The sequence below is a fragment of the Cetorhinus maximus genome, chromosome 30 (assembly GCF_964194155.1).
Source record: "Cetorhinus maximus chromosome 30, sCetMax3.hap1.1, whole genome shotgun sequence".
Classification (NCBI taxonomy): domain Eukaryota; kingdom Metazoa; phylum Chordata; class Chondrichthyes; order Lamniformes; family Cetorhinidae; genus Cetorhinus; species Cetorhinus maximus.
In genome coordinates, this window is record NC_135908.1 from 4,117,342 (window position 1) to 4,145,068 (window position 27,727).

The 27,727-nt window shown below is 46.0% G+C and overlaps 2 protein-coding genes across 2 annotated transcripts in view; one reads left to right on the forward strand and one right to left on the reverse strand.

The window, feature by feature from the left end:
- Positions 1-2,099, forward strand: part of LOC144669929 (dual oxidase 2-like) — a 58,255-nt gene extending 56,156 nt beyond the window's left edge. Inside the window, exon 33 of the mRNA XM_078532211.1 lies at positions 70-2,099. Coding sequence (XP_078388337.1) covers positions 70-192 — 123 coding nt within the window. The 3' untranslated portion in view covers positions 193-2,099. The remainder of the gene's footprint in view (positions 1-69) is intronic.
- Positions 2,100-4,967: 2,868 nt separating this feature from the next.
- The window catches only part of LOC144669982 (sorbitol dehydrogenase-like), a 38,240-nt gene continuing 15,480 nt past the window's right edge, over positions 4,968-27,727 (reverse strand). The window contains exons 7-9 of the mRNA XM_078532286.1: positions 22,284-22,459; positions 20,503-20,624; positions 4,968-5,231 (exon numbers count right to left, since the gene is read on the reverse strand). Coding sequence (XP_078388412.1) covers positions 5,084-5,231; positions 20,503-20,624; positions 22,284-22,459 — 446 coding nt within the window. The 3' untranslated portion in view covers positions 4,968-5,083. The remainder of the gene's footprint in view (positions 5,232-20,502; positions 20,625-22,283; positions 22,460-27,727) is intronic.

The window sequence follows — 27,727 nt, forward strand, 5'->3', positions numbered from 1 at the left end:
AGGGTGGGTTGGAGTGAATCTCTCAGTGTATGTTTGCCAAAGCCAAGTTTGTCTGAACTTTCTTAACAGGTGGGAAAAATTGGAGTTTTCAGCTGTGGACCACCAGGCCTGACCAAAAATGTAGAAAAAGCTTGTCAACAGATCAACAAGTGGGACCAGGCGCACTTCCTCCATCACTACGAGAACTTCTGAGCCACCAGCTCTCTGACCAAAGGAAATGATATGAAGAAAGATAGTAATTTATCTTCGCCAAATCTAATCACGGGACATTTAAAAGCTAATTTCCACATTGTACGATGGGTTCCTCACACTCCTACCTCTCCTTCATGTATTCTCTTTGTCCACAAGACGACTTTAAAAGCAATCTAAAACCCGAGCCTCTGAATTGTATAAGACCATAAGACATAGGAGCAGAAGTAGGCCATTCGGCCCATCGAGTCTGCTCTGCCATTCAATGAGATCATAGCTGATCTGATAATCCTCAATTCCACTTTCCTGCCTTTTCCCCATAACCCTTGATTCCCTTACTGATTAAAAATCTGTCTATCTCAACCTTGAACGTACTTAGCGACCCAACCTCTACAGCCCTCTGCGGTAAAGAATTCCACAGATTCACTACCCTCTGAGAGAAGAAATTCCTCCTAGTCTGTCTTAAATGGGCGACCCCTTACTCTGAGATTTTGCCCTCTGGTCCTAGACTCTCCCACAAGGGGAAACAACCTCACAGCATCGATCCTGTCTAGCCCCCTAAGAATCTTATATGTTTCAATAAGGTCGCATCTCATTCTTCTAAACTCTAATGAGTACAGGCCCAATCTACTCTACCTCTCATAAGAAAATCCTTCCATACCCGGGATCAACCGAGTGAACCTTCTCTGGACTGCCCCCAATGCCAGTATATCTTTTCTTAGATAAGGGGACCAAAACTGTTCACAGTATTCTAGGTATGGATGACGTTGGATGTGATTGCTTGCTGTCCATCACTAGATGGTGCAGTTGTTAATACTTAACGGCTGGTAGGAGTGGAGAGGCAGTAGCAAACTGAATTCTAGTGAAGACTGAGTTCTCCTCAGTTGGGGGTTTATTTTAAAAGTGTTCTATCTGTAGGTTTTGAAGAGCTTTCCTTGATTTATCTTTGAGGAAGAGAGATGCTTGGATTAAGAACTTAACTTGGTGGGTCGGGTCAATGGGCTTGGAATCGCACATGATTCTGTGGAAGAGGAGCTGATGGGCCAAATGAAATTTTGATATTGGGGCAGCAAGTCATTCTGTCCAGAGTAACTGAAGAAATTTGAGGGATTTGGTGGCAGCCAAGGTCAGATACATGCTATATGTATGATTTGTGTCAGATACCAGGGTATTGCCTGTTAAAATGTGATGTGACATTCTCTGTTGAAGGAGCATTGGCCTGCTCATTTAGTTCCATGCACCCAATTTTTGGGCATGGAAGTTGGCACCTAAGCCTCCATTATGGCGGATAGAAAGTGCAGTGCCCACCATACTGGATTGGGCTTCTCCATTGGGGCCAGCACCACAAACCAGAACTGTGGAAAAGGCAGAGTGAGTTATTTAAATTAGAGCCCCTGCACTTCTTGTGATGTGTCATGTTAGCATGGCTGTTATACAATGTGTAAGATGAGAGGTGTGAGGAAGTGAGATTTCAATAACGGTGAGTAAGGAAGAGATGTTGTGAAAGGTGGTACAGTGATTTTAGGAGAATAATATGAAGTGGGGTAGGGGAGAATTGGGCTTTGAGGCTGGAAATGGTGAAGGTGTAAGCATAGAATAAGAGACCCAACAACCTTGTCAATTCTGGTGAAACCATTGAACTTCTTTGCTACCATGTTTCTGGAGTTAAGCCACTGGTGCAGGCAAGCCAGTGTGTATTGGTGCCAGTCCCCAGCCTGGATAAATGGGGAGGGTTAGTGGGCAGGAAGGGCATCTGACTGTAAAACCACCCACTAAATCTAAATTGGGGCTGATGTGAATGCAGATGGCACCCATGCTAGAGTGTACCCTGCAAGTGACAGGCAGGGTCCCCATCCAAAACCTGAGAGGAGCAGGCTACCATCCAGTGGATGCAGACGGCTAGAGATGCAGAAGGGTGATCAACAGAAGGGGTGGGGGGCAACCAGCTTTGTGGTGATCCCAAGTAAAATGGAAGAAGCTGAAAGAAGTTGACCACCTTGGAACTAAGCTCCTTGAATTCACGTCTTCTGCCACCTCTTCCCACTGGCTGTGGTGTTATTGCCTGGAGGGCTTTTTGCCCCGTAGGAGAAAGAGCAAGAGAGCCTCCAAAACTGCATCAGGGAAACGTGGTGCCCTCCTGGGGCTTGCTACAGCCATTTCTCTCCTTCCAGAGTGCATTTCCCTTTAAAGGATTGGTCCAGTGTCCAGCACCCCACAAAAAGACATGCAGCCAATGAATAATGAGGGTAGTGCTGGCCACATGCTTAAGTCATGATAATGAGCTACCTAAAGGATAAAGCTAACAGGAGGAATGCAGTGCCCAACCCGCCTCTTGCACATCCTACTCCCACCTGTGCACCCAGCCCTCTTGGGTGCCCATTTTCATGCTATCAAATTCCAAGGCCATTCTCTTCTTTTAAAAAAACATTTGTCACACGTTTTGTGTGAGGAGAGGCTCATAAACCAATTTTGATTGCGCCAGTATCACATTCACGGTGAAGCTTGTTGAATCTGATTTACGTTGTCTCGCTGTGGAGGAATTCTTTTAAATAAACTTGCTCAATCATTTTCCCCATTGTCATCTAAACTCAGCACCAGTTGTGGCCGTGATAGCCCTTTTACTTGTTAATCACACTGAACAAATGTTCATATTTAATAATAGTGTCAATGAAAATCAGGCATTGATTGTTGGGGCAATTTTGATGTATGTAACTGTGCACTTTTTAACAATGAAATGTAAATGATATAAAATAATGTGAACTGTATATTGCTACTTGTGGTGTCGTTTTTTTTCCACCCTGAATGGCATGAAAATGAGGCTAGATGTTGAAGTTAGGTTATCGGAATTTACACTGCTGTTGCTTAGAGATTATAGTCTAGAATTTACTCTGTTGAATCCTTAACACACAGACTTCCGCTGATATTTCACTGGAAGCATAAAACAATTCAAAGTCAATTGGCTCATGTTCAATAACGAGATGCGCGGTAGATATGGTTGATCATTAATTTTTCCAGATAATTTTGTTATTGTTTTTATCTTGCTTGCCGTTTCATCGAACTCTGTATACAAACATACAGACGAGCATAAGAATTAGGAGCAGAGTAGGCCACTTTGCCCCTTGAGCCTGATCCGCCATTCAACATGATGCTGATCTGAATGTAATCTCAACTCCACATTCCCGCCAACAATAACCTTTCACTCCCTTGTTTTTCAAAAATCTAACTACCTCTGCCTTGAAAATATTCAAAGACTCTGCTTCCACCGTCTTTTGAAGAAGAGTTCCAAGACTCATGACCCTCTGAGAAAAAGAATTTCCTTTGGCTGTTCAGCACACATGTACCCATGTTGTAACTTACCTCAATAGACTGACATTCAGTTGTGCAATATCTTTAATCCATTGATCAGTACTGTTTCATTTTTGGATTTTTTATGCTTAATATTCAGCCCAGGTTCAGTATCACTGCCCACTGCCCTCACATCCAGGCATCTAACCCTTTCACCTTAACCTATTCCTTTCTCCCTCCTGTTTAATCCAGCTTCCCCTTAAAGACATCTATGCTATTGGCCTCAACTACTCCGCGTGGTGGCAAGTTCCACCATCTAACCACTTTGAGTAAAGAAGTATTTACTGAGTTCCCTATTGATTTACCTGTAACAATCTTATACATAGTTTTAGTCTCCACCACAAAATTTTTATAAAATTATAAATAACTAAATATTTACAGACATTAACTCTCAGAATTTCATCATTTTAGGAAATCACTTCTTGGGTGTGATGTTTGCTTTCCTTCAGCTGTTATCTGTTTCATACATAGAACCATTCTTCTAATAACATAAAACTTTCATTAGTTACAGTAATTGATGTACAGTATAGATTCAAGTCAGAACAAGCTGTGACCTAGGTTTTAGTGAACACTCCTCTGTGAATGAGCCAGATTCAAATGAACCAGGACTATTGAAATGTTACAATGAGGATTTAAAAAGCCCTGGAGATGCATTTGCAACCAAAAAGAGAACTATACTCTTCTATTACACAGAATTTAAAGGACATTATTCAGCCCAACTGGAATTTATGCTCCTCATAAGCCTCCTCTCATTCCATTTACTTCATCTCTTCCTGTAAACATAACCTGTTCCTTTCTTCCTCATGTAGCAATTTAAGGGTGTTTTCAATTCCATCCCTATCAGTTGGACTTGAACCAAGATCCAGAAGAGGCAACACCTGTGAATTACTTACTGTGTTAACCAATACAGAGCTTTGACTCTCTCTGTATGAATCACTTTGTACCTGGACAGTAAATAGGCTGCAAATTTGAGTAGATCAGGAAACATGAAAATGGCAGGTACTTCATTGGCTGTAAGGCACTTGGGATGTTCTGAGGTCATGAAAGTTGCTACACAAATGCAAGTTTGTTCTTTTTAACCTGGCCAGTTTATTTTAGAAGTACCATTCTTGTTGGCTGAGCATTGTCCCAAGCATAAAGAGAAAGGTTCTAGGTGAGATGACTGTTCACTAATAAATTAATATGGTCAATTGCTGACATTTTTACAGTTTTGGTCTCCCCACTAAAGAAAGGGTCTAACTGCGCTAGAAGCAGTTCAGGGAAGGTTCACTCACCTGATTCCTGGGCAGAAGGGGTTTAGGTGAGATCGCCAACTAACTTTAAATTTGAAGATTTACATGGATTCCAGTTTGAGGTGGGAAAGCAATGGGAGAATGCAGCTGTTGTGGGGTGGCCGAGTTGTATTATCAATGATAGAGTTGATCTGCAGACACTTCTTTGGTTGAAACATTAAGTTTATTTGCAATATATTCAGCAGCAACTACACGTATGCTTTCAACTCCAACTCTATCTCTACACTGACTGGAGGAAACTTCTCAAGGAATCGCACTTAGTCACATTTCAGCATCACTTTAATTCCCAGCCTTTTCTTTGTGGTTTCAAATGCCTCAATTGCCTGATCCAGTGGGAAGCGATGTGTGATCAGAGGTTTCACATCCACTCTCTTTGAAGCCAACAGAGCGATTGCCATGGGATACCTGATATGGAAAATGTAGAGGGAACACAAGAGTTAGAAGCAGGGGGTAGGCCAATTGGCCCCTTGAGTCTGGTTCGCTATTTAATAAGATCATGGCTATTGTGGCCTCAACTCCACTTTCTTGCCCCCATAACCCTTGACTCCCTTGTTGATCAAAAATTTGTCTAACTCTGCCTTGAATAAATTCAATGAACACTGTGCTCTGGGAAAGAGAATTCCATAGGTTAACAACCCTCTGAGAGAGAAAAGAAAATCTCATCTCAGTCTTAAATGGGAGACCCCTAATTTTTAAACTTTGTCGCCTGCTTCTAGGCTCCCCCATGAGGGGAAACATTCTCTCAGCATCTATTCTGCCAAGTCCCCTCAGAATCCTAGCTAAGATTACCTCTCATTCTTGGGTATAGACCCAACCTGTCCAAGATAAGATAACCCCTTCTCCCCAGGAATCAGGTGAGTGAACCTTCTCTGAACTGCTTCTAGTGCAATTAGATCCTTTCTTGAGTGGGGAGACCAAAACTGTAAAAAAAAAGTCAGCAATTGACCATATTTCAAACAGCTAATTGAATAACAGTTAAGAAATATAACTTTCATTTATATAGCACCTTTAAGGTGGTAAAACCTCCCAAGGCACCTGATAGGAGCCTTATCAAACAAAATTTGACACCAAGCCACATTAAGAGATAGGACAAGTGACAAAAAGCTTGGTCAAAGGGGTTGGTTTTAAGGAGCTTCTTGAAAGAGGAGGCAGAGAAACAAAGGAAGGTTTAGGGATGAAGTTCCAATGCTAGGGATCTCGGCGGCTAAAGGCACAGCTGCCACTTGGGAGCGAAGGAAATCAGAGTGCACAAGAGGCCATAATTGGAGGGGTGCAGAGATCTCAGAGGGTTTTGAGGCTGGAGGAGGTTACAGAGATAAGGATGAGTGAGGCCATGGATGGATTTGAATAACGATATGAGTTTTAAAATCCAGGTTTTGCTGGACCGGGTGCCAATGTCGGTCAGAGTTTGCAAGCGTTTGAGTGAACGGGACTTGGTGACAATGAGTGGAGAGTAAATAAAGGCAATATTCACAAACAAGCAAAAAATACGATCTGGCTGATCCAGGACCAACTAGTGAACGGGGTTAAATGCTGCATAATGGGGTTCACTCTAGATTAATACAGTAAGCAGGTAGAAAGAAACCATGAATGGAAACTGGGTTTGTACAAGTAAAAAATACTGAATGGATTCACAAAAGGGGCAGCTAATAGCGCCACAGACTTGAGACTGATTAGATTATACTTCACCCAGCTGATGTTTTGATACAAACACTCAATGCAGATATAATGCAAATTATTTACAAATCTGAACATATTAAATTATACAATTATACAGAATGAATAAAATCTATATCTAGAAGTTATGCATCTAGTCTGTATTTGTTCATACAATCACATAGGTGGAGAATTTCCTCACTGCTGCTTCCTCTCCAGCACCTGTAATAGAAGAAACAGGCATTTCCGCCCCACTTTCAACACAGTTACATTGATGGAGCTTCAAGGAAATTCCCGGCCAATAATTGTTTCAAGATTTCCAATGAGCCTCATTACAAAAATGTTCCTTTTTTTTTAAATTTGCTGTGCTCTGTCATCCAATACTCTTCATCAAGTGCACATTCTGCGCAAACAGAACCTCAGCCACTTTTTTTTCTTTCATGGGGCGTGGGCATCACTGGCTACGAGCATTCTTATTGCCCATCCCTATTTGCCCTTGTGAAGATGGTGGTGAGCCGCCTTCTTGAACACTGCAGACCGTGTGGTGTAGGTACACCCACAGTGCTGTTAGGCGGGGGGGGTTCCAAGATTTTGACCCAGTGACAGTGAAGGAACGGCCGATATATTTCCAAGTCAGGATGGTGTGTGGTTGGAGAGGAGCTTCCAGGTGGTGGTGTTCCCATGCACCTGCTGCCTTTGTCCTTCTAGGTGGTAGAGGTTACAGGTTTGGAAGGTGCTGTCAAAGACACCTTGGTGAGCTGCTGCAGTGCATCTTGTAGATGTACACACTGCTGCCACTGTTTGTCGGTGGTAGAAGGAGTGGATGTTGAAGGTGGTGGATGGGGTGCCAACCAAATGGGCTGCTTTGTCCTGGATGGTGTCAAGCTTCTTGTGTTGTTGGAGCTGCCCTCATCCAGGCAAGTGGAGGGTATTCCATCACACTCCTGACTTTTGCCTTGTAGATGGTGGACAGGCTTTGAGGTGTCAGGAGGTGAGTTGCTCTTCACAGAATTCCCAGAATTCTGACCTGCTCTTTTAGTCACAGTATTTATATGGCTAGTCCAGTTCAGTTTCTGGTCAATGGTAACTCCCAGGATGTTGACAGTGGAGGATCAGTGATGGTAATGGCACTGAATGTCAAGGCAAGATGGTTCGATTCTCCCTTGTTGGAGATGGTCATTAATTGTCACTTGTGTGGCACAAATGTTACTTGCCAAAACCCAGATATTGTCCAGGTCTTGCTGCATATGGGCAGGAACTGCTTCAATATCTCAGGAGTCGCAAATGTTTCTGAACATTGTGCAATTATCAGACACTTCTGACCTTATGATGGAAGTAAGGTCATTGATGAAGCAGCTGAAGATGGTCGAGCCTAAGACACTATCCCGAGGAACTCCTGCAGTGATGCTCTGGGATTGAGCTGACTGACCTCCAGCAACCACAACCACCTTCCTTTGTGCTGGGTATGACTCCAACCAGAGGAGAGTTTTCCCCCTGATTCCCACTGTCTCCAGTTTTGCTAGGGCTCCTTGATGCCACACTCGGTCAAATGCAGCCTTGATGTCAAGGGGAGTCTCTCTCACCTCACTACTTGGGTTCAGTTCTTTTGTCCATGTTTGGACTCAGGCTGTAATGAGGTCAAGGGCTGAATGGCTCAGGCGAAACCTAAACTGAGCGTCAGTGAGCAGGTTGTTGCTGAGTAAGTGTTAGTTGATGGCACTGTCGAGGACTCCTTCCATAACATTACTGATGATCGAGAGTAGACTGATGGGGTGGTAATTGTCCGGGTTGGATTTGTCCTGCTTTCTGTGTACAAGACATACCTGGGCAATTTTCCACATTGCTGGGTTGATTCCAATGTTGTAGCTGTACTGGAACAGCTTGGCTAGGGGCGCAGCAAGTTCTTGAGCACAAGTCTTCTGTACTATTGCCGGAATGCTATCAGGGCCCATAGCCTTTGCAGAATCCTGTGCCTTCAGCTGTTTCTTGATATCATCTGGAGTGAATCGAATTGGCTGAAGACTGGCATCTGTAATGCTGAGGACCTCAGGAGGAAACCGAGTTGAATCATCCACTCGGCACTTCAGGCTGAAGATTGTTGCAAATGCAGAAGGAGGCTCCCTCATCATTGAGGATGGGGATACTTGTGGAGCCTCCTCCTCTAGTTAATTATTTAACTGTCACCACCATTCATAACTGGATGTGGCAGGACTGCAGAGTTTTGATCTGATCCGTTAGTTGCGGGATTGCTTAGCTCTGTCTATCGCATGCTGCTTACAATGTTTGGTGTGCAAGTAGTCCTGTGCTGTAGCTTCACCAGGTTGACACTTCATTTTTAGGTATGCCTGGTGTTGCTCCTGGCATGCCCTTCTGCACTCTTCATTGAGCCAGGGTTGATCTCCCAGTTTGATGGTAATGGTAGAGTTGGGGATGTGCCAGGCCATGAGGTAACAGATTGTGGTTATATATAATTCTGCTGCACAGTCTCGAGTTGCTAAATTTGTTCGAAATCTATCCCATTTAGCACAGTGGTAGTGCCACACAACATAATGGAGGATATCCTCAATGTGAAGACAGGACTTTGTCTCCACAGGGACTATGCGGTGGTCTCTTCTACCAATACTGTCATGACAGGTGCATCTGCGAAAGGTAGATTGGTCAAGGTGAGGTCAAGTAGGTTTTTGCCTCTTGTTGGTTCCCTCATCACTTGCTGCAGGCCAAGTCTAGCAGCTATGTCCTTTAGGGCTCAGCCAACTCGGTCAGTATATACTACTGAGCCACTCTTGGTGATGGACATTGAAGTTCCCCACCCAGAGTACATTCCACACCCTTGCCACTCTCAGTGCTTCCTCCAAATGGTGTTCAACATGGAGGGGTACTGATTCATCAGGTGAGGTGGCGGGGGTTAGGTGGTATGTGGTAATCAGCAGGAGGTTCCTTGCCCATGTTTGACCTGATACTATGAGACTTCATGGGATCCAGAGTTGATGTCGAGGACTCCCAGGGCAACTCCCTCCCGACTGTATACCACTGTGCTGCCACCTCTGCTGGGTCTGTCCTGCTGGTGGGACAGGGCACAGGCAGGGATGGTGATGGTGGTGACAGAGACATTGGCCGGAATTTTCCCCTCCTGCCATAACTTCCGTGGCAGGAACACGAACTGGAAGCGTTCCCCGCCAATGAGCGGGGAGGTCATTACGTGCAATCGTGCACTCCCCGTCTCATTAAGTTTGTGCGGTTTGTGATGTGTCTCGTGGCAGGCGGGCAGGAAGTTGCGCGCCCCGCCATCTTGTCCGGGCGCCATATTTAAAAGGCACCCAGACAGCCAGTGATTCTGCGTGCCAGAGCTTCAGGGCACCGAGATGGCACCAAGTGCCGGCCCCACACTTTCCCTGGAGAATCCCCTCCAGGCCTTGGAGGACAGGAGGAACGTCCTCTTTCCCAGGGATGGGAGCAGGAGGCCCACCTGACTCATCACAGTCACCTGGGAGGAGGTCGCCAGGGTGGTCAGCGCCAGGGGGCTGCAGAGGAAGACCATCCTGCAGTGCAGGAAACGGATGAATGATTCACCGCCAGGGTGAGTGAACCTCTCTAAACTGACCTCGCCATTTTTCTGAATCTGGCATGGGACGTGGGCGGCAATGGCAAGGCCAGCATCTGTGTTGCCCAACCCTAAAAGCTGCGGTTTGCTGACCGAGCCACACTCGAAGCATAGGCATTGTGTGGGGTGGTTGGAATAGAAGGCAACTTACAGGTGCTGCTGATTCCAAGCCTCTGCTGCCCTTGCCCTTCTAGATGCTAGAGCTCATGGGTCTGGAGCGGGCTGCCAATGTAGCCTTGGGACTAGCAGCACTGCATCTTTCATACAGCACACGCAGCTGCCGCTATGGGTCGGTGGTGGAGGAACTGAATTTTGATGGTGCTGGATGGGGTGCCTGCTTCGTCCTGGATGGTGTCCAGTTTCCTGAGCACTGTTGGAGCTACACTTATCCTGGTAAGTGGACAATATTCCCTCAAACTCCTCACTTGTGCCTTGTGCTTGGTGGACAGGCTTTGGGGAATCAGGAGGTCAAGTATTGGCTGCAGAATTAACTGCAGAAAGACTTGCTCCTGCATCAGAAGTGCTTGCAATCCATCTATCTGCCTTTTTTCAGGAGCAGACAGCACACAGCAGGTGAGAGAGGGAGAAGGCGGGAGGGCCTCTCACTCAATTTGAACAGGGCAGGATTGTGACTGTGCCTGTGTCAAGGATGGTGTTGGCCTCCTCCATGCATCCAATGAGGAAGCATGCTTAATCTCTGAAAATTGGAACCTGCTGCAATGTAGGAGCCAGCCTAGGCTGTCACATTCTCTACTTCCACCATTCTGGGTGCCAGTAGGAAAGGGGGGGGTGGGGAAGACCCTGGTCCAGAAATAAGCCCCAGCCCTCAGGAGAGCTCAGACGATGATAAGCACTTCTTCACACCTGTAGAGCCGCAACAGTGTTCACCTGCACACTCCACCAGCCCAGAGGCACACATCTCAGTGGGTGGTATATCTAGGTTAGGCTCGGGCTCACACTCTGGTGGTCATCTCACAGACACACGTCCACGGCAGGTGGAGGCAGTGACAGCCGAGGTCTCTGGTACTTGAGGGGGCTGCTAGAGAAGAGGCCAATGCTAAGTCAGAGCTAGAAGGTGAGCCTCTTGAAGCGACCATGGAAAAGATGCTGGAGTATCAAAGAGACGTAGGGGAACATCAAGTGTCAGAGGTCATCAAGAGAGTGGCGTGAGAGGCAAAGGAGCGTGTCCGCGTGTTCTCTGATGTGTGGCTCTGGCATGTGAATGCATGGAGGTCTCCATGGGGAGGATGGCGGATGCCATGGAGACCCTGGTCCAGCAGCACACGGAGCTTCTGCCAGATATATGCTCGGACCTGGACTCCATCGCTCTAAACATGGGTAAGCCTGTGCAGTGGCTAGACGAGAGGGGCACAGGGCACCTAGACCTCCCTCCAGACAGCCCTTCTTCTCAAGGAGTCAGGGAGGGGCCCTCGGGCACCCAAAGGGAGGAGGAGCATTAGGCGAACACCTCTGGGGTTTCCACGGACACTCCAAGGATTTTCATGCGCTTTGAATCCCCTCTGGCTGTAACTCCATCAGCTCCAGCCTCTGAGACCGCTGAGGGTGCACCAGCCTCAGGGCAGGAGACCCAAAGAAGGCCGGGGTCCTCCAGGCCTAAGCCCTCCACAGGATGTTCACCAAAGGTCATCATTGACAAAAGGGCAGAGTAGTCAGCAGGCTGCCTCCAGCGCTGCTGTGGATGTCGGAGAAGCACCTAGATGTAGTTGTAGGGTAAGAAAAAATAACAAGTATTAAATTCACATTGGTGGCATGGTTGTACAATCATTGTATATAGTTTTAGCATCTTTGTAAATACATGAATCACTTCACTTCATGGATGTCTCCTGGGTTTTTCTTGCTGCTGCCTGTGTTACTGGCGGTGCTCACTCTCCTCCCTTCCAGCAGGTCCAAGGTTGGGTCTATGATCCCCTGAATCATGCTTGTGCATCAAGGCATCGCTCTTTGCCAAGGCTTATGCCGGCCATGCGCGAGATGCCTCCCACTCACACTAATCTCCTTCCCTCCACTGTCCTCTGGACCCTATAGTGAGACCTTTGCTTCATCGGGATAGATTATCAGGGTTCTCCTTCAGTTGTCCAGTTGAGCTGACCTTCAACTCCAACCACCCGATGACCCTCTTCGCACTTAGAAGTTTTTCTGTTTGACATTGAGAGTGCCGACATCCTGATCTGCTTGTGCCTCAGGATGGTGCATGTCACCTCCCAGATGGTGTCCAACGCCTTTCACCCTGCACCTGTAACCCACCCCCTACCCCTCATCACCATCGATGATTGTGCATTGGACCACCACTGGCAGGGTGGTGGGATTCAAATTGGTGCCCCAGAGCATTAGTTTGGGCCTCTGGATTACTAGTCCGGTGACATTGCCACTAAGCCACCGCCTCCGCTTAATAAGACATGATGCCTTGTCCAGTCCTTCTGTGTGAAGCACTGGGCCATGACATCAATGATAACAAGATGTCCAATCTTGAATTCCTGACATAACTTGCTCAGCTGCACTATTGGGAGGGGGATTTGGGTGAGACAGAGGCAGAAACGGTGCAGCGACAAGAACAGGAATGTCCCTCAGCATAGCTTTGTCTTTGTTCTTTCTGAACTACTCAAGAGGACAGAGGTCAACAAGTGATATTTGCAAAGAAAATGTTTCTTCTCTCAAAATAAAATGTCCATGAAGAACTTGGTGCACTTTTGAATGTCCTATTCATGTGGCTGACCTTGAAAAATCTGCACAGTGCAATGTCATCAACTTTAATTACTTGATTCAATACTTTAACTGTTAACCGATTTACAGAATAGTAATCAAAGTCATGCCATCTAAGTGCATTCAGTGCTCATGTCTTACACATAAAATCATCTGTATCAAATCAACTATCTACTCTATGTTAGAATCTCTACTGTTTAATGACTGAGCAAATATAACTACAGGAAGGAAGACATTTAATGAAAGTAATGCTGAGCGCTAGGCTGGTTACATCAACCCCACAAAACACAATGTTATTTACAAGTGTTGCCCAACACATTACAAAAATGTGTTCCTCATATTCCCCGAAAGCCAACACCTGTCCTTCACGTGCTTGTTCCTCCATTGTCTTCTCAAACTTTTGTGGTTTGGTTTGCAAAAAAACCTTGGTGGGGGGGGTGAGGTCGGGTGCGGGTACCCTTTGAAAATAGCGCCTCCAGATGGCGTGTTGGTCTTCCGATGCCTCTGGAATGCGCTGCTACTTTCAAAGTGAGAGCGGGGGTAGTCGTGGAGCCAGTAAGCAGTTTGCCTCCAATTAACGGCCCATTAAGCTCTTCAGAAGCTTGTTGATGGACTGGGGAGGGCCAGAAGGTAATTTTCAAGATGGAGACTGGGAAAACCTAACGGTCTGATGTACTAAATGTTCAGTTGTTGGGATCAATGCGGAGAGCCAATCAGTGATGAGGCTGATGAATAAAAGTAATGGGAAAATAGGGTGATTCAAACAGAGCAGGTTAAGTACCTTCTGATTGATCATTTGACTACATGCGTGCATTGTGACGCGGCTGGTCCTCCGATCTCGTGTCTGCTCTACCCTGAAAACCCTCTGCCTCTGAGCATTGCAATGTGGAGATGGTTCCTGCCCCCATATGACGCCCAGTGCTGCTAACTGGGCAGTGAACTCACCTCCGGCCCAGTGAATGGTTTTCCATTTCACAAAATAAAAGCAAAATACTGCAAAAGAAGAGTCCATATTGGACATGAAACGCGAACTCTGTTTCTCTCTCCACTGATGCGGCCAGGCCAGCTGAGCTTTTGCACCACTTTCTGTTTCCATTTGCATCTCACAATGCTGAAGCGCCAGAGATCAGGAAGCGGAAAGGAACCTGTCTTCGGGCTTCCCAAGTCTGGATTGAAAATCAAGCTATTTCATCTTCTTCCTCGTGGCTGAATCAGCAGTGGTCACCAAGGCTGCCTCTTTATTCAGACCTCCATGGACCCAAAATGCTCACAAACAAAGGAAGGTTATTGGTTACAGCAATGGGCTCTGGTACAAGTAGAGACCAACTTGCAGTGGTTCCCTTAGCAACATACTCCATGTGATATTTTGAAAAGTTTCTAAATAAATGAAAACACATGGATCGGGACTTTTAGGATAGTGGGCTTTGTCTTCCTTCCATCTGAAGAGTCGAAATGAAGAAATGAAAAAGTGTCTAGTGATGCATATTTGATGGTTGATTCATTACCACATTATCATCCTAAGTCAAAATGGCTCTCCTATTTGTCATGTTGGCCCAGTACTGATTCAACTCTGGATGGATACAGGTTGGCTGTTGTGACAGAACAGAAAATGAAGGTGGGGGTCATGATCGATCATCAGGGGTACTTTAAAGAAAGGATGTACAGTATATTGAATAGCAGAGCATCGCTTATTAAGCAACTCATATGATGGCATAAGCTTTCAAGATCACAGAGATTCTTTTCCCATTTGACTTTTGACCACATAAAATTCATCTATTAGAAATTTTAACATTGTGTTTTAGTCTTTTTTAAAATAGCTTTCTCCAAACAGCAAAGACATCGTCAGCAGAATAAAACAGGAGTTAACATGCTGACAGAATTTGTGGGTGGGTTGCTGGGAGAGCTGAATGACCATCAATGGAGATACAACACCCAAAGGTACTTATTGGTAGTAACTGGACCTGTAAAAGCAAATGCTGAGGTGAGGGATGGGTGTGTTCGTTTTGAAGGAGGCATGGTGAAGGGGTGAAGAAATGCACATGTCTGTGGGTACAAATGGGATAATAGTGTAAAATGTGCAATACCATCTCAGCACCCATGCCCTCTCATTGGGAGTCAATGGAAATAAAGACCAGAACTCCCTTGCACTTCTTCAGAATACTGCCCTGGGACCATTACATCAACCTGGTAGGGCAAATAAACTATCAATTTAATGATGATACACATCTAGCTGAAAGACAGCACCTCCAATAGTGCAGCACTCCCTCGGCACTGCACTGCCTGGATTTTGGGCTCGAGGCCCTGCTGTGGGACTTGAAACCACAACCTTCAGACTGTGAGATAAGGGTACAACCAACAGAGCCATGGCAGACACTTGATTAGAAAACCTGACGAGAACAATTGGAAGCCAGAAGCTCTTATGTGTGCGATTGAGTATAGGGAATTCTTGACTTTCCATAAGTTCTGCCGTCAGGTAGGAGTGGCATGCCTATTCGAGGGGAAACCTTCTAGAATATTCCATCCTCCACATGCTTTCATACTCGCGCGCAGTGCAATAAATATTTTTGGATTTTCTGCACACTGATTTCTCACAATGTCTCATTGCATCTAACTTACATTGGCATGAAGCAGGAAGGAGGGCAATGCCAAACAGAAAGGTTACCAAAACTCAGGTTCCAAAAGCACCAAATTACTTAACATTATGTTTTAGAAATTTCCAGTGCAGTCAGCTTTTTGCAAAATTAGGTGGAACTTTCCCAAGCTCACTGTTATGAAATATGGATATAGAAAACTGTCAGAGATGTATTAATAACATAGCAACAGTGTTACTCATAGAAATAATTACTGAGAGGTAAATGAATGACCTAAGCACATAGCGTTCTTCCCATTGAATTATCAACTCTTCTGCATTTTATTTATATCACATGTTGGGGTGTATTAATGCTTAACGCAAGTCGGTCGATTGGGCGTATTTTAGGAATCTGTTTGTCCCCTGCTGTGTTGCAGAGCCAAGGACCAATAGGCCTAATCTTATCTCAACAAAGTCCACAACTCTTATCTAATGTTGAGATTTCCTGTCCGAGATCATGGACATACCCCTTGGGCTCTCTGCCTGGAAGGACTCAGCCCTCGGGGCCCAGCGTGATTAACAAGCTGAGGAAGTGGGAGAAGGTTGTGGAAATACAAGAAAATAAGAGAGATGGAAAATCTGGGCCTCAACTTGGATTTTGAAACAGGTTTGAATCTACAGATAAAGCTAAAACAAAGAAGAAAAATACTAAATACCATGTTCAGAGAATTCCTGTCGCCTTGGAGAAAGATGAGATGGTTTCTTGCAGTTTGTACTGAGCTCTTTAGCATCTGATAGAAGATTAATGAGAGAGACAGGCCAGAGCGTAAATGGATAGGAGAGTTAAAATGATGAGACAAAGGTAGCTCTTGCAGTAAGGCTGGAACTTCGCAATGTGCTGACTGAAGAGCAAAATCTGTATTTGCTCTTTCCAATGCAGAAGAGACTGGGCTGTGAACAGTTCACTCGATTAGAGGAACTATCCCAAAACTACTACCTCACACTGAAAGAGCGGGTGTAGGTGAATGGGCAGGTATTGCATATCCTCTGTTTGTACAGGAAGGTGTCAGGGGAAGGTCAGCTGGGAGTAGGGGGTGGGGGAGGAGTTTAACTAGATGGGGAACAGTCTTCAAAACAGAGAGAGGGAGAGGACGATGCATTTGGCAATGGGATCACGTTCATTTTGGGTACGATTATGTGCTCAGTTCTCTGACAGTCCGACATGAAAAACACCATGGAGCTGACAGCAGAAACGTCAGATGAATGTTAATCTCATAATGGGAGACTATGACTGAGTGGGAGGATGGATAAACCTCGAAATGAGAGGATTCGAATGTACATAATCACAACGCCTTCAGTTGACCAGGCCATTCGCAGAAACATCAAATGTATTAACAAAAGTTCAATATTTTTATAGTGGTAGCACACCCGTGACCAAAAAGTGAATTCAATATTTCTTCATTTTCCTAAACCTACCACTACGCCTGGGTGTAGCCCTGGCATTTGTGCCAGGGGCAGAGGTAGCCTGCTGACTGCTACGTCCTGATGTTTGTGGTGACCTTGGCGGACGTCCTCTGGTGGCTCGAGGTCTGGAGGGCCCCGGCCTGTTAAGGGAGCCCTGCTCAGAAGCAGATGCACCCTCCTTGGCCTGAGCAGCTGGAGTGGATGGGATCACAGGTAGAGGGGGTTTGGAGCAGCTGTACACACTGGAGTGTCCTAAGAGAAGGCCCCCAGGGTGTGCGGCTGATGCTCATCCTCCCTGTGGGTGCCCAAGGGCCCCACCCTGACTCCTTGAGGAGATGCTGCACCTGGAGGAAGGTCAAGGTGCCTCGTTCCCCCCCTGTCGCCTACATCATGATGGCTCCCACCACACCATGGAGTCCAGGGCTGAGAGCAAATCTGGCAAAATCTGCTGGACCAGGGTGTCCGTGATAGTTGCCAGCCTTCCCAAGGTGACCTTGCGGCATTGGCAGGTCGGAGCCACGACATCAGAAAGGATGTGGACGGACTCCTCTACACTTCACACTGGTCTGCTGAGTGACTGTCGAATCTCTGCCTGAAGTTCCACCGCCTGTTGTTGAATCTCCAGCATTGAGCCGGTGGCTGCTCACAGAGGCTCATCACCTGACTCGGACTGAGCGGGCAGCTGGTCTCCAGCAGTCCTCCGAGTGCCGGAGACCTTGACTGTCCCTGCCTCCGATTGTTAGGGGGACGTGTCTGTGAGGTGTTCTCCAGCAGGTGAGCCCAAGCCTAATCTAGAGCTATGCCCCACCGAGGTATGTGTCTCTGTGCTGTGGAGGGTGCGGGTAGGCGCAGTGATGGCTCTTTTTGAGCTTCCTCTATGGATGTGTTCTAGGGGCTGGGACTTATGGTGGGCACCCTTGTGGGCCTTGATCTGCTGGTGCCTATAAGATAGAGAATAGACTTTCAGTTGGTGAACATGAGAAATATAAGTCTGTGATTGTCACTGTGATTGTCAGGATGTGATGAACTGATGGAGGGGTGATCCGTACTAGGTTGCTGGGACTATCTGATCTCTCCTTCCTGACAGGAGCAATCCGTCCTCCCCAGTGATCTCGGTGGCATCCTCCTCGAATTGCATGAGGGCAATTATGTCAGCTGTCCTTCCCCGGTCTGTGCTCTTTCCTGCCTATTGTGGGCCAGCTTGGCCTGTGTGAAAAAGAAAGAAAGGCCTGTGATGAGAAGGGATGGAGTATAGGTTGGGAAAGATGCTTGTCCCCTGCGTGTGGTGAGCTCTCGCTAGAAGGGGTTGAGGATGGAGTGTGAGCAGCATGATAGATGAGACGGTGGTGATGTGAAAGTTCCTGTGAGACAATCAGTGGTGATAGGTGTCCCTCCACTAATGGTTGTGTGAGATCCCTGAAGGGAGCAGCCCTTTGAGTAAATGATGCCATGATGAGAGTTTGATATTGGACGGGGTAGAAGGATGAGTTACCCAGACGGGGTGGATGAGGTCATTTATCCTCTTCCTGCAGTGGATGGCATTTCAGGCATGGTTGCCAGCTGCGCTGACCTGCTCTGCGATGGAGAGGTGAGGTTAGTGTGCTTCCTGGACCCATCCCTGGGGTACAGGACATCCCTATGCGCCTGCACTCCTCTGATCAAGGCCTCGAGGGCCTGGTAGGTGAAGCAGGGTGCTGCCTTCCACTTGAAGCTTACAGCTTTCTTCTTCTGCCTCAACGATACGTGTGTGTGTGTGTGTGTGTGTGTGTGTGTCCTGGAGGCAGGTGGGCCAGAGAGGGTGCGTATTCAGGTGGCGTTTAAATATGGCCCCGCGACCTTTGACCCCACCAGCCAACGGCGTACAGCCGAATCAGCTCCTGACCCACCACTTGTTTCGGTCCGATACTCACCTATGCATAATTATTGCGATTCCAAGCACGGAATCTGGTGCGAGTTCCCGCCATTCCGAGCAGTGGGGTTAGGAGCTGCTTAGCCCGCCCACCACTGCACTCAGTCTCAAAAATGGAAAAGTCTGCCCAGAGTGTTTGCTGATATAGATTTTGGGGTTTGAAAGTGCCCCATTATTTGAGGAGCAAAAGAAGACAATCTATCTAACCAGCTATTTTTAAAGATTCTTGTCTGAAAGCCATCAGGCCCTGTGGAGTATGGCACTGATATGTGCCAAGTTCCTGTCTTTAATCTCTTGAAGATAATTTTTCTAAAATCAGACCAACAGGACTTGAGAGCTCGACAGATGGTGCATGTAGCTCCTTACATAAAAGTAACATGTTTCAACTTATCTATCTTGGTATTAGCACATTTCACTTTCCCCTAATCACTGAATTGTCCATCAGATCTGCAGAGTGTTGCCAATCCTCGAGGATTGCCCAGGAATGAAAGATTAATCTCCAGGACAATGCTGCGAGTAACCTGGGAGAAAAATCATAGGGGCCTTAAAAAAAATGGTATATTTGAAAAAAAAATTCTCTGAACAGCTTTCTTCCCTAGTTATAAACGAAATTGGAACTGGGGAAGTTAAAGACTTTGACCAGCAGCCAATAATCCTCCAATCAGGTAATGAAGAGAGTCTGTGCTGCTCTCTCCAAGAACAACTCACCTGGTCCCACTCCCCTTGTCTTTTCCCCATAGCCCTGCAATTTCTTTTCTCTTCGGCTAATTGCCCAATCCTCTTTAGAAAATCACTATTGAATCTGCGTCCACCACACTCTCAGGCAGTGCATTCCAGGTGCTAACCACTCGCTGACGTGACTGCTTCATTTGCCAATCAACTTAAATCGGTGCCCTTTTGCTCTCAATCCTTCTTCCAATAGGAACAGTTTCTTCCTATCTATTCTGTCCAGACTTCGCATGATTTGAAGGTGTTCTAGGCATTTGAAAACGGTTAGTGATAAGGCCGAAGTATTCAATGCTGTGCACCTTCATCTTTAATCAACTTTTTAAAAATTCTTTCATGGGATGTGGGTGTCACTGGCAAAGCCAGCATTTCTTGCCATTTGTTGTTCTTGAACTGAGTTCAACAACTTCAGATGATGAACTCTCTCCTCCATCCTCATCCCTTTTTAATCCCCTTTTTTCAAATTAAAAATTATTTTTTTATATATATTTTTTTCCCACTTATTTCTATTATTATTATTTTTAAAATTTATTTCCATTCATTGTTTTATCCCCACCTTTTAGCCTATTTCGATCTTTTCTCCCACACCGTCCCTTCCCCCACTAGGGCTATCTCTCACTTGCTCATTCTGCTTTCTACTCTTAATGTCACCATTAGCACCTCCTTTAGCCAGTATCACCACCATCAACACCCCTTTGACCTTTTTTTTATGACATCTTCTGCAATCTCTCCTTTGCCTCCACCTATCACTGGCCTTCTATCCAACTTCACCTGTCCCACCGCTCCTAAATAGTATATATTTCACCCCATTTTTACTTCTCTTTAGTTCTGATGGAGAGTCATACGGACTCGAAACGTTAACTCTGTCTTCCTCTCCACAGATGCTGCCAGACCTGCTGGGTTTTTCCGGCAATTTTTGTTTTCCCTCTAGGTTACTCATCCAGTGACATTACCACTATGCTGCCATCTCCCCATAAGTTAGTTGAAGAAATTAATTTGTTGCTGGAACAAAGAATGTGTCAGTACTTACGTGTTACAGAATCTGAACATTCCCCGGATATCCACCTCCCGGATTGCTGCGTTTAGTAGGGGCACACTCACCAAATCTGGGCCGTGACCAACCAAGAGTACAGTCCCTCCAGAGCGAGTAGACTAAGAGAAATATCACATGCATGAACTAGGAGGAAGGGAAAAGGCTGCTGAATTCTAAACCACCTTTCATAAAGACACAGATAAAGCGCCTCAAGAATGAACAAATACAGCCAAAATGTTCTGGAAACCGTAAGGGTCACATTTTTAATTTTTCCCCACACTTTGGTGATGACACACCTTCCTTTCACTTGCTGCTAAGGACATTGTCAGTTACCGTGTCGCATCTAATGCATCCAGTAAAATTCTTCAAGTGGCTTGTCTTTCATAGCTGTGCTCAGTTTTGTCCTTTGTGAATTTTAATGCCAGTTGTGTTGATCACATTCCATGTATATTTTCACAAAACCTGGGCAATGTTTTAGTCCACATGAAATTCTATAGTATTGGTATAACTTGTCTTTTCTCGTTCTCATATGGGTTATTTGACTGCTCCTTTCTTTTCTCCTACAGCCCAAAAACTGGCCAGTGTTCATGCTCCACACGACCCTCCTCATACCCTTCTTCATCTGACCCCATCAACATAACCTTCTATTCCTTTCTCCTTCACATGTCTATCTAGCTTCCCCTTATATCTATGCCGCTCCTCTGAACTATTCCTTGTGGTAGTGAATTCCATGTTGTAATCACTCTCTGAATAAAGAAGTTTCTCCTCAATTCCTTATTGGCTTTATTAGTGACTATCCTATATTTACAGCCCCTAGTTTTCATCTCCCCGACAAGTTCTCTGTGTCTACCTTATCAAATTGTTTAATAATATTAAAGATCTCTATCGCCCACTCAGTCTTCTCTATTCTGCAGAGAAGAGCCCCATCCTGATAGGTCTAACCTCTCATTTCTGGTATCATCCTAGTAAATCTCTTTTTGCACCTTCTCCAGTGCCTCTATACTATTTTTATAATATGGGGACCAGAACGGTTCAGTCTCCAAGTGTGGTCTAACCAAGGTTCTATATATGCTTAACAATATTATCTCAATGGTTCTAACTGATCTCATTCATGATTTTAGCAGTCCTACAATTTTGTTCCATTGCAGTTCATGTTAGATCCTGCTCGTAGAGGGCTTTTTCTGGGAACATTACCTTGTATCCTTTATTAGTCATTTTATTAATATGCCAAATTAACGAAGCAGACTACTGAAACCTCGCTACCCTCGTTAAATCTGAGCTGAACTTTTGATCCCATATCTCGTCTGTCACGAAGACTGCTGACTTTCATTTTCTGTCACGTTACTGAACCAGGGACCATAAATACAAGGTAGTCATTAATAAGTCCAACAGGGGAATAAAGGGGAATATTTTTACTCAGATAGTAGTTAGGATGTGGGACTCTCCACCACAGGGATGGTTGGTGTTTCCAAAAGGAAGCTAGATGAGTACATGAGAGAAAAAAGAATAGAAAGATGGACTGAAAGGCTGAGATGGAGTAGATGGAACGGGAAGGTACCTTTGAATAAACCCAGCACAGACCACTTGGGCTGAATGGCCTGTTTCTGTGTTGTACTGCATATTCCATGTAATCATCCACCTTTTAAAAAAAATCTGTTTTGGCCTCTTCTTCGTCACAGGTTTGGTCTGGCCTGGAAACTTACCTCTCAGGCCGTGTTGTTGGGTTAGGGTCCTGATGATGTTATAAGGGTTTTAATTCCATCTAATTCAGTACTTACATAGATGCCAGTATGGACACAGAATTCAGCACCAGTGCATTCGATAGTTGTATCTGGCATGCAGCCAAGAGCTTCCTCCACTCTTTGGGCCATCTCCTGGGGTGTCTCCTTCACCACCAATACTGTAAAATCAGCCCCCACCTCCTTCGCCTTCTCTAGTCGTGCACTTGATAAATCTAAGAAAACAAACATATCTCCAATTCACCAAAAAAAATCCCGAAATTTCATCTAGGTTAGGAGTGAATAAAAATGGTCTCGCTCTGTCACTGATGCTTTTTCGAAGGTTAGTAGGTAAAAGAAAAGAGACAGAAATGGGCTGTTCTCGCTGGTCCTCGTGTTTCTCCGCTCTCGCTGGCTTTTGCTTCTATCAACGATTCTCTCCGTTCTCACTGACTCCCTTTATGCTCTCTCTCTGACCCTCCCCATTCTCACTGACGCTCTCCAGTATTATTGACACTCTCCTATCTCACCTGAAACAAAATGTGAAAAACAGTGATGTTATTTTTTGAGTTAAACCAATTTTTTTTAAAAACAGCTGGAAATTATATTTTTAAAAAGTACACAAAATGGGAACCAATGGAAGGTCAAAAAAGAGCTAATAACTTACGGTGAGACCAACAGAGCTATGCAGAAAGCAAAGTGGCAAAATTATCTTATGAAAGAGAGAGTTCTGTATTTTGGGGATGTGAGAATCGCTGTGGAAAAAACACTTGGAAATGAAGGGTACCAGTAAGACTTGACCAAACAGGTTTTATATACCTTTAACTGGAGCTCAAGTATTAATGATTTTTACTGGGATTTGAAATTTTTGAACTGATCTTTCCTTCTGGTCAAGGCCAGCATTTATTGCCCATCCCTAATTTCCCTTGAGAAGGTGGTGATGAGTCACCAACTTGAACTGTTGCAGTCCGTATGGTGTAGACACACCCAAGAAGAACGACCAGGATTTTAACCCAGCAATGATAAAGGAACAACCAATATATTTCCAAATAGGAAAGGTGTGTGACTTGGAGGGGGATTTGGAGATGGTGATGTTCCCATTCGCCTGTTACCCTTGTCCTTCTAGGTGGTGGTTAACATAGAGTCTGATGGAAGCCTTGTCCAACTGAGAGCGCATATTGGAAAACTGTCCCTATAATGGAGAGGCGGTGGTATAGTGATATTGTCTGTGGACTAGTAATCCAAAGACCCAGGGTAATACTCTGGAGCCCTGGGTTCGAATCCCACCACGGCAGAATTTGAATTCAATCAGTCTAATGATGAGCATGAAACCGTTGTCATAAGGACCAATCTGGTTCACCATCTAGTGCTTTAGGGAAAGAAATCTATCATCCTTATCTGGTCTGGCCTCTGAAATGGACACTCAGTTGTAATCAAGCTGCTAGAAAGTCTATAAGGAATGAAACTGGGCAGGCCACCTGGCATTGACTTTGGCACTGGAAACGACATTGGCAAATTGAGCCCTGTCGACCCTGCCAAGTCCTCCTTGTGCCAAAATTGGGAGAGCTGTCCCACAGACTAGTCAAGCAACAGCCTGACATAGTCGTACTCATGGAATCATACCTTACAGAAAATGTCCCAGACACCACCATCACCATCCCTGGGTATATCCCATCCCACTGGCAGGAAAGACCCAGCAGAGGTGCCGGCAAAGTGGTATAGAGTTGGGAGGGAGTTGCCCTGGGAGTCCTCAAAATCGACTGTGGACCCCATGAAGTCTCATGGCATCTGGGCGAGGAAACCTCCTGCTGCTTGCCACCTACTGCCCCCACCACCCCCAGCTGATGAGTACGAAAGTCGCCGTAGTCCCAGAGGGCCATAGGCTGCTCTCTCATTAGAGAGAGACGGCTGGTGGTGAATTTAACCTGAGGGTCACCACACCTCAGGCGAGCAGCGAGGTTGAGAAGGTGGATGACCTCAGCTGGAATTGAATCACACTGTATCACAAACCAGCCGTCCAGGCAACCGCTGAACACCACTTGAGGGAAGCACTGAGGGTGGCAAGGGCACAAAATGCACTCTGGGTGGGGGACATCAATGTTCATCAGCAACAGTGGCTCGGTAACACCACTACTGACCAAGCTGGCCACATCCTAAAGGACATAGCTACTAGACTGGGTCTGCGGCAGGTGGTAAGGGAGCCAACAAGGGGCAAAAAACATACTTGACCCATCCTCACCAACCTGCCTGCCGCAGATGGATCTGTCCATGACAGTATCAATAGCAGTGACCACGGCACAGACCTTGTGGAGACGAAGTCCCGCCTTCACATTGAGGATACCCTCCATCGTGTTGTGTGGCACTACCACCGTGCTAAATGGGATAGATTTCAAACAGATCTAGCAACTCAAGGCTGGGCATCCATGAGGCACTGTGGGGCACCAGCAGCAGCAGAGTTGTACTCATCCACCATTTGTAACCTCATGACCCGGCAAAACATCCACTCTACCATAACCAGCTGGAGTTCAGAAGGATGAGGGGGGATCTCATAGAAACCTATAAAATTCTAACAGGACTAGACAGGGTAGATGCAGGAAGGATGTTCCCGACGGTGGGGGAGTCCAGAACCAGGGGTCACAGTCTGAAGACACGGGGTAGACCATTTAGGACTGAGATGAGAAATTTCTTCACCCAGAGAGTGGTGAGCCTGTGCCTGTGGAATTTTCTACCACAGGAAGTAGTTGAGGCCAAAACATTGTATGTTTTCAAGAAGAAGTTAGATATAGCTCTTGGGGTGAAAGGGGTCAAAGGATATGGGGAGAAAGCGGGAGCAGGCTATTGAGTTGGATGATCAGCCATGATCATAAGGAATGGTGGAGCAGGCTCAAAGGGCCGAATGGTCTACTCCTGCTCCTATGTATGTTTCTATGTATAACCACCAAGCCAGGGGATCAATCCTGGTTCAATGAAGAATGCAGGAGGGCATGCCAGGAGCAGCACCGGACATACCTAAAAATGCGGTGTCAACCTGGTGAAGCTACAACTCAGGATTACTTGCATGCCAAACAGAGTAAGCAGTATGCGATAGACAGAGCAAAGCGATCCCACAACCAACGGATCAAATCTAAGCTCTGCAGACCTGCCACATCCAGTCGAGAATGGTGGTGGACAACTAAACAACTCACTGGAGGAGGAGGCTCCACAAATATCCCCATCCTCAATGATGGGGAGCCCAACACATCAGTGCAAAAGATAAGAATGAAGAATTTTCACCAATTGTCGGCCAGAAGTGCCGAGTGGATGGTCCATCTTGGCCTCCTCCTGAGGCCCCAGTTTTCAGCCAATTCAATTTACTCCACGTGATACAGTTGAAGGCGCTGGATATGGCAAAGGCTATGAGCCCTGACAATATTCCGGCAATTGTACTGAAGACTTGTGCTCTACAACTTGCACCCCTAACAAGTTGTTCAAGTTACAACATTGGCATCTAACCAGCAATGTGGAAAATTGCTCAGCTACGTCCTGTACACAAAAAGCAGGACAAATCCAACCTGGCCAGTTACCACCCCTTCAATCTACTTTTGATCACCAGTAAAGTGATGGAAGGGGTCATCAACAGTGCTATCAAGCGGCATTTGCTTAGCAATAACCTGTTCACTGAGGCTCAGTTTGGGTTCCGCCAGGATCACTCATCTCCTGACCTCACTACAGCCTTGGTTCAAACATGGACAAAAGAGCCGAACTCCAGAGGTGAGGTGAGAATGACAGCCCTTGACATCATGGCAGCTTTGACTGAGTAAGGCATCAAGGAGCCCTAGCAAAACTGCAGTCAATGTGAATCAGGGAGAAAACTCTCCGCTGGTTGGAGTCATACCCAACACAAAACAAGATGGTGTGGTTGTTGGAGGTCAATCATCTCAGTTCCAGGATATCACTGCAGAAGTTCCTCAGGGTACTGTCCTAGGACCCAACTATCTTTAGCTGATTCATCAATGACCTTCCTTCCATCATAAGGTCAGAAGTGGGGATGTTTGCTGAGGATTGCACAATGTTCAGCACCACTCGAGATTCACAGATACTGAAGCAGTCCACGTCCAAATGCAGCAAGACCTGGACAATATTCAGGCTTGGGCTGACAAGTGGCAAGTAACATTTATGCCACACAATTGCCAGGTAATTACCATCTCCAACAAGAGTGAATCTAGTCATGGACCCTTGACATTCCATGACATTACAATTGCTGAATCCCCCACTATCAACACCCTGGGGGTTACCATTGACCAGAAACTGAACTGGGCTAGCCACATAAACCCTGTGACTACAAGAGCAGGACAGAGGCTAGGAATCCTGTGGCGAGTAACTCACTCCCCAAAGTCTGTCCATCATCTACAAGGCACAAGTCAGGAGTGTGATGGAATACTCTCCACTTGCCTGGATGAGTGCAGCTCCTACAACACTCACGAAGCTTGTCACCATCCAGGACAAAGCAGCCCCCCTTGATTGGCACCTGATCTACAAACATTCACTCCCTCCACCAGCGACGCACAGTGACAACATTGTGTACCATCTACAACAGGCACTGCAGGAACTCACCAAGCCTCCTTAGACAGCACCTTCCAAACCCACAATCGCTGCCATCTAGAAAGGCAAGGGCAGCAGACACATGGGAACACCGCCACCTGGAAGTTCCCCTCCAAGTCAAACACCATCCTGACTTGGAAATATATCGCTGTTCCATCGCTGTCGCTGGGTCAAATTCCTGGAACTCCCTCCCTAACAGCACTGTGGGTGTACCTACACCACATGCCTGCAGCGGTTCAAGAAGGCAGCTCACCACCATCTTCTCAAGGGCAATTAGGGATGGGCAATAAATGCTGGCCTAGCCAGCAATGTCCTCATCCCATGAATTAATAAAAAAAAATACTGTTTCACTGCATGAGTAAAAACCTGGGACAATGAATGCTTTGGATAGCCAGTATAGACCTACATAGATTGCGATAAGTCAACATTATTGCTAGGCATTGAGGTAGGAAATCTGTCACTGCAGTGTTTTGGTGCTCTGACTAATAATTCATCTAACTCCTGCTCAGTGTTTGTACACCTCTACCCCACCCCAGCCTTGAGACGTTGGGACACCTTGGAGTATTCTGCTACATTAAAGGTACTTTTGTTGTAGTTGTGGTGCCCGAGACCATGATTTTCTTCTAAGAACACAGGAGAGAGTGAGGTCAGCCAGAGCATTCCATTCAGATTAGTTCAATGGGACAGAGGAAAGAAAAAGTGAGTTGAAAGGGAAAAACAGAAAGAGAAAAAGGAAGAAGAAAGAGGAGAGCGTTAGATAGAGAGGGAGGGAGACAAAGCAAGAAAGAAGGAAAGACAAGAGGAAGAGAGGCAGGAGAGGAACAGAACGGGGGAGGTAAACTGAAAGAGGAAGGTTGAGGGGAGGAAATGGGGTAGATGTCAGAGATGTCGAATGTGTCCACTTATTATTTTTGTAGGGAGAA